The sequence below is a fragment of the Hibiscus syriacus genome, unplaced genomic scaffold, assembly GCF_006381635.1.
Source record: "Hibiscus syriacus cultivar Baekdansim isolate YM2019G1 unplaced genomic scaffold, ASM638163v2 tig00109972_pilon, whole genome shotgun sequence".
NCBI lineage: Eukaryota > Viridiplantae > Streptophyta > Magnoliopsida > Malvales > Malvaceae > Hibiscus > Hibiscus syriacus.
The window spans coordinates 222,194-234,913 of NW_024062543.1; the positions used below are offsets into that span (position 1 = coordinate 222,194).

Sequence of the window (12,720 nt, forward strand, 5' to 3'; positions counted from 1 at the left end):
GAAAACTAATCCAAACATATTTTGTAATAATTCAATCAAACTCCCGATCTCATTTTTAAGAAGTCGAGTTGAATATTCTCTAATTATTCAATTAAACCCCGAACTCATATTTTAGATGTAGAAGTTGAATAAGATTAAAATTCGAGGGCTCGAGCCCCTTGTACATACCTACTTATGGATATATAAATATAATCTTCAGATATTTTTTAAAATTTCTAGTAATTTAAAAAATATAAATCTTATCCGAATTCAAATAAGAGATTATTAATTCATTAAAGAATTTGTCAATAGTGGGGCCAGGGACCACTGTTTCTATGAAGTTTTCAAGTAATTGGATGAGACTGAAAACAAGTATTTTTCCAGGGTTTAATTTGAAATTTCATACAAATTAAAGGTTTGTTTAACGATGCAATTTAACTTATAATACAATAGAAAGATACGTTTTCCGGTTATTATGGGGAAATGCAACTCAATCAAAACACCATTGGATACCACTATAACTCATACATCGCCAACTTGAAACTGCTTCTCTTTGTATATATTTAAGCAGCAACCTTTTTGGATGTTACAGAGTTGACAATTGTAGCAAACTCCGGCCCCTGCACTGTCACCATTACAATGAAATCATCAGCATTGACTCAACCGATCGATTAATCGGCTTTTAACCATGGCAGTTCCATTTTATCAATAACAATTACGATACAGAATGATTGGTTGGAATATACCTTCAAAGAAGCACCGCCGACAAGAAATCCATCAATGTCTTCTTGCTTTGCAAGCTCACCGCAGTTGCTTCCATTCACGGACCCTGCAAAACAGACATCGGGAATTGTTAGCTTGTACAATCATCGAACCGCTAGCTATTCACATCATAGATTAATGATTATACTCCACATCAAGTGTCAACCAAACAACCACTTGTACGGGAATGGCAAAACTATTTAAACAAAACATAGAAGAATGATGCGGGTATCCGAGCTACCTCCATATATGATGCGTGTTTTAGATGCCACTTCCTCAGAAACATTCTTTTTAAGCCAAATGCGAACGGCTACATGTACCTCCTGAGCTTGCTGGGGAGTAGCCACTTTACCGGTCCCAATGGCCCATACCGGCTCGTAAGCAATAACAACATTGTCCCAACTTGGTACAACATCTGCAAATCACAGAATCATTGGAATTAGGTCACAGCCCTTCCATCTTCAGTCTTCACAAGATAACCTAAAATGATAATTCATGAGCAAGGAAAGTAACAGAAGGCCAAGCAAATTTACCAGCAAAAGCCTTGAGTTGCCGGAAGCATACATCAAAAGTTTTCCCTGCTTCTCTCTCTTCTAGTAATTCACCGATACATGCTATCACTCCAAGACCCTCATTCAGAGCATAAGCAGCTTTCTTTCCTATAAACTGAAGACAGTAAAATCTTCAGTCAGTACTAATTATTTTAATATTTTGCATTAATAACCGCAAACAAATATGCCCTTCGACTCCTTTGAAGAACGTGAGTGCCAAAACTTTTACCTGATCATCTTCACCGATGATATGTCTGCGTTCAGAATGCCCATGAATGACCCACTTGCAGCCAATATCTTTCAGTTGTTCCACACTACAGGAAGAATCAGAAGAATCATATCAAAGACGGGATAACTCAACCAAGCCAGTTGACATGGTAGGGCCAAATACCCACAACAACGAAAAAACACAAAGGTCGGCAAGAAATTAAACACATTGAGTATTTGAGGAAACATAAGAAGATATTGATTCCTGTATTTTTTAAACATATTTCTAGTGGTAGACTTATGTTAAGCCGCTGCCCTTTACACAAACAAATACATTAAAAGGAGATCGATTGTTAGCAGTATAGCCAAAAGGCGGTAAGTGTTCTGTCCATAGCTCCACAAAAATAACTCCAACAATGATGTGTTTCTATATTCCCAAGGAGGGTAAATAAGCCAGAATGACTGTTTTACGCTACAAAAGAATGAAGAATTAACTTGTTTTGCTCAAAAAGCAAAAGTCAGCTGACCTGATTTCTCCGGTGAAAGCCCCACCTTTTCCAATCCAAGAGTTCTGGGCAGATACCTTAATCCGATCAGTTAATGAAGAACTCACCATATCAAGATAAACAAAGGGCGGTGACACAACAACATCTGTTCGACAATCATGAATATCAGCAATCTCCATAACATTTAACATGATATCAGTGAAGCTAATGACTATAAAACTACATCGCATCTAAAATGCAATAAGCCAGTGTAGCTTCCAACAAAGCACAAGAAGTATGGTCTAGGAGAGCAAGTGAAAAGTGATAGCAAGCATTGACAGAAATATCACAACAAAAGTTAGCAAATCTTTTAGCCATCAGTAATCAGCCAATATAAAACCCGAGCCTAGTTCCATAATAGATTTAACATCTCACGCAAATTGCAAAGAAAAGGCTGTAAATTACCAACATCACTCTCCAACTTTGCACTGTTCAGATCAGAAACAAGCTTTGTGATAGAATCTTTTGTTCCATTCTACAAGAATAAAATAAACATCATCAATAAAGGAAAATGAACTAGAGAATGAATAAGATAGATATGCAAGTGTTGCTACACATGAACAGAGCCCAACAATTACAGTTTGAAATCAAAATAACAGGAAAAAACAAGAAAAAAGTTAACAAAATGAATTATATTTTGGTATACAGTAACTAGAATGGCAAAAGTAAAAAAAAAATAGAGTGAGGGTAAGGAAAAGAAAACAGAACCACCATGAAAAACATAACACTTGATTCAAAATTGCAAGTCCACTCAGGTAAAGCCATAACAAACTTAAGACACACTTATAGCTTTGAAAATGATTCCACATCAGATAACTACAAAAACTTTAAAGGAAGACCTAAATGGATATCAAAAGAACATTTCAAAGAGTTGGTCATAGAGATTAGAGAATATAGACAACATAATATCTGAGATTAAGAGCTCTTACACATTTCCAGTTACCCCCAACAAAGAACTGCAAATACAAGGAACAAGATTAGTTAATAAAGGACCCAATATAGGAACAAGGAACAAGCATTTATAAAACTGAAGCTTAGTGCTTACAATCTTCAAAAAGACAGAAACATACTCTCAACAAAGTTGATTAATTCATTCATTTGCAACTAAAAAGGTTGTACATTTCTAAGCTACTTATCACACCCCTTACTAGTTTCAACATCTATTATCTTCTTCTTCAGCTTTCTAATCGCTAAGCTTTAAGTGGGAAAAGAAAAAGCCACCGATGGCTTCATATACATTATCCATTTAATCTCCTCAAAAGTCAAAACGGCTAAAAAGATTTACATAAAAGGAAAAAAATGGTGGGTACCTTCCCAGAGCCAGCCATGGCAGCAACAGCTCGGCATGGTTTGCGAGGAGAGGAGAGACGGATTTGAGAGTTGATGTGTTGAAGGAAAGATTGAGATCGTGGAGTGTGTAGGGTGGGCCGAAGGCCAGTGAAGTGAGGGCAAGAAGTAGCTACCATTTCCATTATCTATCTGGGGGCTGTTTCTTGGCTTCGGTGTTTGCTGGTTAGGTGAAGTGAGGCGTGAAGCCTTTCAAGGGATTTTATGTTTGTTGAATCGGCAGGGTTGGGTTGGGTTGTCAAGGATAGCGATAATATATGCCACCACGCGGCTTTCAGAGAATCAAACGCACGCTCCAGCTGAGCTGGTTGGTGTAATTCATGGTTTTTATAACCGGACCGATCAACGAACCGGTTATGCTATCGGTTCACTAGTTCAACCGATCGAATCGGTTAGATCGTTCTTAAGAACCGGACGACGTCATAACTATTTAAAAAATTAAATAAAAATACAAAAAACATTTAATAAAAAATCAAAAAAAATTAGGTTGAACCGGTTTACGGTCCGGTCCGGTTCGAACGGTTCAAAGCCGATTCGAACAGTTCCTTGCGGTTTACTAGAACCGGGGTAGAATGGACCGGACAAGGCAGCGGTTCCCGGTTGAACCGATAGGTCCGGTCCGATTTTCAAAACACTGGTGTAATGTGATGAACGAGTTAAGCAATTCGTGAGAACTCGAATTGGTCAAAACTTGGTATAAACGTTCGACTCTAGTTGGTTCGAACTCAAATTCGACTTTATATCTTAACGAGTTGAGTTGAGTAAAGTCTAACTCGACTCGATAAGTTTGATAGCAACTCGTTAATTTTAAAAAATATATTTTTAGTAATTACTTCAAAATTATTTCATTCAAAAAATAAATCTAAATAATAATTATTAACTTATTAAAAAAATAATAAAAAACAATAATTTAACTAATTTATTATTTTTAATAAATAATAAAATATTATTAATTAATAATATTATTTTAATACAAAAAAAAACAAAACAAACCCAACCCTAATATACTCATATAGTATAAGTAATTTTTATTTTTAATTAAAAAAATAAAATACTTTTTTTAGTGAGCTTAATAAGCAACGAGTCGAGCTTAAAGAGCAACGAGTCGAGCCTAAAGAGAAACGAGTCGAGCCGAGTTGAGTAGTAAATTTTTTTAACGAGCACGAGTCGAGCATTGTCCAACTCACGATCGACTCGCTCGATAAGCACCCTAGGTGTGCCCATGATGATTATAAATTAATATGGGTTTCAGCAATGATTTTTAATTAAATTTAAAATAACCGAATTGTTAATAACCGATAATAAAAATTATTGAAAGATAAAATTTGCACTTGAAATCTCATAAATTCACGTGAAGATATATTATAAAATTAATTTTGAGAAATGTGAGGGAATGGCACAAAAGAAGTGAAGTGTTTTTCAAGCGAATAAGGAGCGCTGGGGGTACCACTGATCCGACCTTAAAGGAAAAACTCAACTTCCATGCTATGTAGTTGTCTCCGCTCTACCTCAACAAGACATTTCCAACTATAGTGAACTAGAAGTTTCGAGAAGACGATGCCGTTTTAATAATCCCCCAGATTTTCGCAGCCGTTAAGTGACGTTTAATTCGCTGGAATGTTTATGAGAAAATTAGAATCTGTGAAGAAATTGGAATTTGTCAGGAATTGAAATCCAATTCCATATTTTGTTTGGTTGGCAGGAAATTGAATTGGATTTCAATTTCATATTTTGTTTGGTTCGCATACTTGTCAGATGAATTTGATTTCAGTAATGTAAAATGACAGAATTACCCTTCTTATTTTTTTGTTTTATTTTAGTTTGTTTTACAACTTACCTGTAATAATATATTATAAAAAATTTAAAAATATTAAATTTTCATTTCATTAATTGATTATTCATTTCAATAAATTATAAAAATCATTTTTATTCAATAAAAACATTGACTTAATTAAAAATATATATATATATAGAGGGGTATTATTGTAATTATTCATAAATATATAAGGTAAAATTATATATTTTTTCAGGTCGGGTCTGGTTTTTTTCACCCTAAATCCTACCCGAATATCACACTTAAAAAAATTCAACCCGACTCGACCCGAATATCACACTTAAAAAATCCAACCCGACCCGACCCGAAATAATAAAAAAATTATTTTTATTCAATAAAAACAGTGACTTAATTGAAAAAAATTATATATATAGGGGTATTATTGTAATTATTCCTAAATATATAAGGTAAAATTATATATATTTTTGGGTCGAGTATTTTTCATCCTAAATCCGAACTCGACCCGACCCGAATATCATACTTAAAAAACCAACCCGACCCGACCAAAATAAAGTTTCACCCGACCCGACCCGACCCGAATATATGAATTAGAAACCCGACCCGACCCGAAATAATAAAAAAATATTTTTATTCAATATATGAATAAGTTACCAAAAGATTGATGATGATAGTTTGGTCAAATTCAATTCCTTCCAACAAGGGAATTGAATTCCATCCATTCTTGGATGAAATTCACTTTCCCTCATTTGATGGAAAGCTGAAGCTACAAGAGATTCCAATTCCCCTAACAAACTTGAACCAAACATGAAAAAGTGATGGAATTAAATTCCAATTCCCTCTAATTTCAAGTGATTCATGCCAATCAAACACCACTAAGACCTTAGCGGTTGGATAACACTATGACACTTAGAGCCTTCTCTTGTTTTCATTTCACGTGGCTTCAAGTAAGTGAACGGGAGTGTGGATAAATTGATTTTCATCTTCAAGAATTTGTGGTCACCAGTGATAAGAACCGTGCAACTAGATTTATTAACATATCTAGGGTAAATTTTGTATTTAGTCATCCACCTATTTTCTTAGTTTTACTTTGATCATTGACTATTTTTTTCCAAAATCTATGTTTTGATTTTGTTTTGGTCATTTAACTATTTTTCTAAAATTTTATATTTTAATCTGTTTTGGTCACCTACCGTTAAAAAATATTTAATATTGACGTTGGCGTATCACCATAAAATAATGTCACATCCTCATTGAAAAAAAATTATCACATCAACAATTATGTTTATTTCTTTTAGCGAAGAGTGACCAAATCAAAATAAAAATGTAACATTAAATATGCTTTTAAAAAATAATAATAAAATTATAAGAATAGATGAATAACTAAATATGTAGTTTATTGTTGCATGTGTGAGTGTACGAAACTTGATACGTAAACTGTGCAAATATACACGTCGAATAAGTAATAAAGTGATGAGTGAGTATCGTCTTCACATAAAATGATGAGTGAGTATCATCTCCATAAGGATTAGAGAGGAATTCAAATAAAGTTTTAGCACCTAAAATATAAAATGGTATGAACAATTGTTGGAAATGTTGTGGCAAAGTTGACATAGGTGAAATGATGTAGCAAAAAGTAAAATAATAAGTGCTTTGGCAAAATTGTGTGATGAGAAATGGTGCACAAGATAAGACAACGGTCTAACCTCACACGTACGAAACTCTCAATAAGGCTAAATGGCTAGGTTTATCTTGGAATATTATATCTTGCCCTTAATGAAAATTAATGATTTCTAGTTAATACAATGCTCGACAAAGTTTTCTAAGTTGTTTCTAAGTTATCTAAGTTGTTTCTAAGTTATCTCTAGTAAGAAACTTGACACTGAAAATGCTACGACAATATCTATTAGCGTGATCCCTAGCACATACTATTGAATAAGATTTACTCTTTTTAGTTGTTGAAACTCTATCCTTATCTCTAAGGTGAGTTAGAGTTTTACTACCTAGCTCCACTCCATTGTTCACGTAGATCTAAGCTCAACTCTCTTAATATCAAGCATTAAACATAAATAAAGGATAACTCTCAAAAGCTCTTACAAATCTAAGCGATAAACCAATGAACAAAGCATACATATAAATTGGAAATGATGTAACATTCATTAAAGCAAAAATATGGTCATCCAAAATAAACCCAAACCAACTTAAATTAGTTCATGATTGGGTGAAAAACATCCAATATCATTAGTTCAATACAATTCATTTAAAAAATAAAGACGGAAGAAATAACAAGCAACAAAGGAGGAAGAAGACTCCCAAGCCGAAAGTTGTTGTGAACTGTCGTGAACCACCTCAAGTGTTGTTGCTTCTCTCAAAGGTCAGCAAGCTTTATCCCCTTGAAGCTCCAACAATAGAGGTCACTACTGTGAAGAAGATAAGAAGGAAGAGTAGTCACCTCTAACTTTTCTATCTTATCTTACATTTTCCATTCTACCATAAATGTGGTGTCCTTTCCTTTCTATAGTGAGGGTTTCTAGGGTTTTATGCCTTAATTCCTAAAGGAATATACCTTAGCGTACGTGACATAGCTGGCAATGTGTCACATGTGGTCTACTACAAATAAATATCTTCCTCATTTGTCTTCCTCAATTGGTTCAATTGGTTCAATTGTTCACTGCTAGTAAAAATGAAAAATATACATATATGATATAAATATAAATATGTTTTATATTATTAAAATTTACCTTATTTTAAAATGAACTTGTATTTATTAATCGAATATAACGTATGTCACAACAACATCGAAAATACGTGAAAGATGGTCATAATCAAAGGAAAACGAGGAAGAAGCAACTGATCCAAACTCAGCTAGGCCATTAGCAGTCGCATTGGCATTGTGGCGAACAGAACGAATGCTAAAATGCGGATGAGAATCCAGAAGCTGTGTAACTTCCGCGAGGCAAAATCGGAACATCGAATAATCTACATGATGATGCTTCAATTGACGCGCTACATTTAGGGATGGACACGGGGTAGGGAGGGCCAATTTTTGTATCGCCCCAACCCCGACCCAAAAATGTCTAATATCCGACCTTACCCCATCTTGAAAAATTTTAAATTTTTCAAGCTCCGTATTTTTTAGACTAAAACCCCAACCCGATCCGAATATATTAATATTTTAAAATAATTAAAATAATATATTTTATAATAATATATTTATAATTATTTAGTATATTCAAATAATTAGATTAATATATTTTATAATGATTTTATATTTTCAATAAATAAACAATATATTTTAATAATATAAAAATAAAGGTTTTTAAGATATTAAATATATTATATATAAATACAAATTAACTGGGTCGGATCGAATCAGTGATTTTTCACCTCAAACCAGGCTTCAACCCGTCCCGAAATATTTTACCTTATAACCCACCCCAAGCCCCGAAAATAAAAAAATATCTCTATAGGGTCGAACCGGGTCGAAACCCGTCGAGTTTAGGTATTTTAACCATCCCTAATTACAGTAGACGAATCTCTTTCTAATATGGCATGTGAGAAACCCAATTTAACCGCAAATCGGAAGCCCAATAAAACATATTGAACCTCAAGTATTCCTATTTTGCAAAGTCCTGGAAAATAAGCCACACGATCAGCAATAACCAAACTGTTGGAGTCACGCACGATAATACCAACTGCTGACGAACCAAAATGCATTGGACATGTAACGTCGATGTTAATCTTTATAACATCCGATGGAAGCTTGCACCAGCGGTCCATCATTAGAGAGAACGAGACGAAGTAGCAAGAGCAGAAGTTGATAATGCATGAATGTCGGCCGAATGCAAGGCCTTGTTGGAAGCAACCAACTGCCACCCGCGATGTTCATAAAGAATAGATTAAACTGAAGCCAAATCGGTGACATAAACAGCAGAAGATCAGCAAACCTGTTGGCATCAAACCTGGTAGGACCCCAGATACTGCGGTAAACACGAGCAATAGTCTCCACCTCAACAAGTCCGGCAGAGAAAAGATAACAAATTAGCCACAAGTTCATGTACTCATCCGTAGATGAAATCGCGGAGTCAGGGAGAACATCACCAACTTTATCCACAGTGAACCATAGGCTCGCAAGCATGTGGTGGCCATCGTCTGCCATAGAAGTAAGAAAAACCAGAAAACGAATAACAAGAGAGAATAGAAAGACGAGCCAAAAATAGTCGAGTGGAGGCACAACAGACCCTAAAAATCGCAAAGAAACCAAAAACCAATAAGCCGTAAACTGTCAATCTAATACAATAACCGCTTTGCCAACCCCTACCAAACTGTCGCAAGAGACAAAGATGCATGTGGCAATGCCATACAACCGTCGATATACGACACTCAAACGGTGCCCACCGCAACACACGAGAGGATAGAACAAGCCATGTCCAACAGTTAGGAGCAAACATGGATAACCAGATGCATCCATTTAGCACGGGCCCACAAAAAGATAAGATTCTGACAGCACAAATACATGGTCACAATGACACCAGACGGAAATAGAAATGCATCCATAGAAATACAAAGACTGACCCCGAGAAGACGAGAGAACACATAAAGAAGGAAACCAAAATACCAAACCTACACCGTGGGAGAGGAAACACCGCCAGTAGCCTTGACAGCCCACCACGAAGGAAGGGCCGCGAGAGACAGAATCGTCATTTCTTTAACAATTTTACTTTTCATTAAAATCCTTAGTGTTTCTCCGAATAATTAATTTAAATTTTATTCTTTTTTTAAAATATTTGTCTTTAATAATTCATATTTTTATCAAAGTGTTTTTTAGATGTAAACAATTAATTGACTAACGATTAACACTTATTACTAAATAATATTTTTACATGTCTAACTGATGACATGATATATATCACGTAATCATTTCTGATGATTTAACATATGCCATCAATTTTGTTAAGTTGATATATAATGTATCATTGTCAATTAAATACATATGGAGTGTTGATGATATGGTATATACCATGCATAATATTGCTATACACAAAGCTAGCATAAAATATCCAACATGGCTAGATCATACTTTGTAGCACGGAACAAATGAATTTTCATATTACAGAGCAATGGTCTACATTACACACCAGCATTTCCAGCAATCTAGGTGTTCGTCAATTTTTCTACTAGGATACCAAGCTATGAGAGAAAAATTACTTTCTTCCACTTTTGAAATATTTGAGACACAATTAGACTGTCTAAAGTGCAAACTTTACTACATAAAAATCAACTCTACAAAGCCATCACCTCCTACATTGTTCATCAGTTCCACCGAAATTCTAACCCATAGAATCCAGGACAAACCCAGCCTAGAACTACTTCATAACAGCAATTTCCATTTTCCAGTGATTAAATTTGTGGGAAAACAATTAGATTCTAAAGTGGAGGAGAAATTAGGAACTATTAGAGCATAGAATAAAAGGAAAACATGAGCAGAAGTTGCAAACAACCTGACACGGGCATTTGTCGATCGTTTTACCCATCTACATCATCAGGCTTTGTGCCACTCACTATACTATTGGATGAGCTATCCAGTACACTATAAGATGAAGAGCACCTACTTGAATAACTGCCCTCTGTAGTATTGTCGTCTTTCTTTAAAGATTTATTCATCTTTTTTTGCCCTGATGATAAGTCCTGCGGATACACCGTTAAGTCAGCCATGCACTCAAATGAATATGTTATAAGTTAAATCATAACGAAAATACACGCTGTGACAGCTACAAAGCAAAAACTAACCTGATCTGGCGTAGAACCAGGTGTTTTTAACTCAAGCTCAGTAGCAACACCATTTGAATCCACAGTCTTTTCAGCCTTGCTCTCCCCTGAGAACTTGTTTTTCGAATCTTGTTTGCCGGAAGCATGGGAATGGCTGCTTGGTTGTGCAGCTGGAGCAACAGGTTGTGCTGACTGCTGTTCAACCATAGTATTAGGAGTCATATATGGGACAAAAGTGGAGCACGGGTTATGAATGATCCCGGGATTTTGATTCCCAAAGAAAGGGAATGGCTGCAAGGATGGATGCATAAGAATGGCTCCTGGTGGAGGCATTGCCATTGGTACTGGATATGGATAAGGAGAGGCCATGACAACCGAGTGATCTACAGCCCCCCATGGATACATAGTCCCGACTCTTTGCTGATACTGATTATTAAGATTCTCGATATCAAATTTAAGAGATGCCTTCTCTTCTTTGAGGTCATTCTTCTCCTGGGTCAACTGCTTCAAAAGAAAGAAACAACCATGAACCATGTAAAATCCCTATCAGAAGGTTTGCAAATCTAAAAACCATAAATAAAGTCAGACAGGCTGGGACGACCTCTCGAGATTCTTCAGTCAGTGTAGTATACTCTGATTTCAGCTTGGTGACCTGAGATGCAAGGTCCTTCAGCAATTGAATCGTATCCGTAAGGATGGTTGCCTTGTCATTTTTAGGCCTATCAGGATCTGGATTGTGCAAACAAATAAGCATCACCCTTCAGAATTCTGTGGGAAAAATAACAATAAAACAACTACAACTGTACTAAATACTAATATGATCAAACTCTTGTTTACACAAATATGAACAATGACTTCCACCAATAATACCAGAAAAAGAAAAGGAAAAGAAACAATTTTTTATCGTGCAAAAAACTTAGAAGCAATTAGTAGCAGTTTTCCAATCAAATTTCACGTGCATCAATGAATTAAAGCTCAAAAATCTCAACCTTAGTACTAATAAGCGTATGCATATAAAAACCATAGCTTCAAATCAAACTGTAGAGACCAAATTATGCAGGCGCCCAATTTCTTAAATTAGTACCAAAAAAACTTTTCTGGAGGGACTATAAATGTACCGAGTGCACTTCCCAACTCAAGGAAGTGTTCATTGAGACGATCCCTTCTTAGTTTCTCACGGTCAGCCTTTTGAAGTTTTCTCGCCGCGGTACAATCCTTGGGTTCCCCTTCAACCCTTTGGCTGCCAACAAAAAGAAAACATGAAATCAATGAAATACAATCTGTTAAATTAAAACCCCCAAAAAATAGTTGTGGAAAGTTGAAATTCTGAAAACGGGGTTAAGAAAAACCTAACCTGGATTTGGTTTGGGTGCGGACGGTAGAGGGAAGGCGTGGATCGATGGGGGGTTGACGGAACTCGATGATTGAAGGATTTGAGTTAGAAGCTGGAACGGATTGAACAAAAGCAGCATCGCTTGTGAGTTTATCCATGATTTCGAGATTGAACAGAAGCTTCACAAATTCACATCTAAAGGTATGATTTTGGTTCTTATTTTGACTTTGTTGGTTGGAAATCCACGCAGAAGCGCAACAAGCCTATCGTGCTTCGTAAACCAGAGATTCCATCGTTTTGCGACCCACGGGAAAATAGATGGGAAACACTAATTTGACCTTTTTAATAGGATTTTGTTCTTTTTTTATCATTTAATTATTCTGAATTATTCATTAATATCATGGATTTATTATAATAAAAAAACATTTTTATAAT

The 12,720-nt window shown here is 35.4% G+C and overlaps 2 protein-coding genes across 2 annotated transcripts; both read right to left on the minus strand.

Annotated features, from left to right (window-relative positions):
- Window positions 1-514: 514 nt before the first annotated feature.
- On the minus strand, window positions 515-3,565 carry LOC120211379 (triosephosphate isomerase, chloroplastic-like). The gene is made up of 9 exons (XM_039209922.1): window positions 3,355-3,565; window positions 2,974-3,000; window positions 2,450-2,519; window positions 2,027-2,150; window positions 1,522-1,606; window positions 1,275-1,407; window positions 983-1,156; window positions 726-808; window positions 515-599 (listed from the first exon to the last, which is right to left on the minus strand). Exons 1-9 carry the CDS (start codon window positions 3,514-3,516, stop codon window positions 543-545), a joined length of 915 nt encoding a protein of 304 aa, XP_039065853.1. The 5' UTR covers window positions 3,517-3,565; the 3' UTR covers window positions 515-542.
- A 7,007-nt stretch (window positions 3,566-10,572) lies between these two features.
- Window positions 10,573-12,600, minus strand: LOC120211380 (transcription factor bHLH121-like). Its single transcript, XM_039209923.1, has 5 exons — window positions 12,307-12,600; window positions 12,071-12,192; window positions 11,554-11,681; window positions 10,974-11,453; window positions 10,573-10,871 (listed from the first exon to the last, which is right to left on the minus strand). The coding sequence occupies exons 1-5, from the start codon at window positions 12,441-12,443 to the stop codon at window positions 10,710-10,712; spliced, it is 1,029 nt and encodes a 342-aa protein (XP_039065854.1). The 5' UTR covers window positions 12,444-12,600; the 3' UTR covers window positions 10,573-10,709.
- Between the last annotated feature and the right edge of the window lie 120 nt (window positions 12,601-12,720).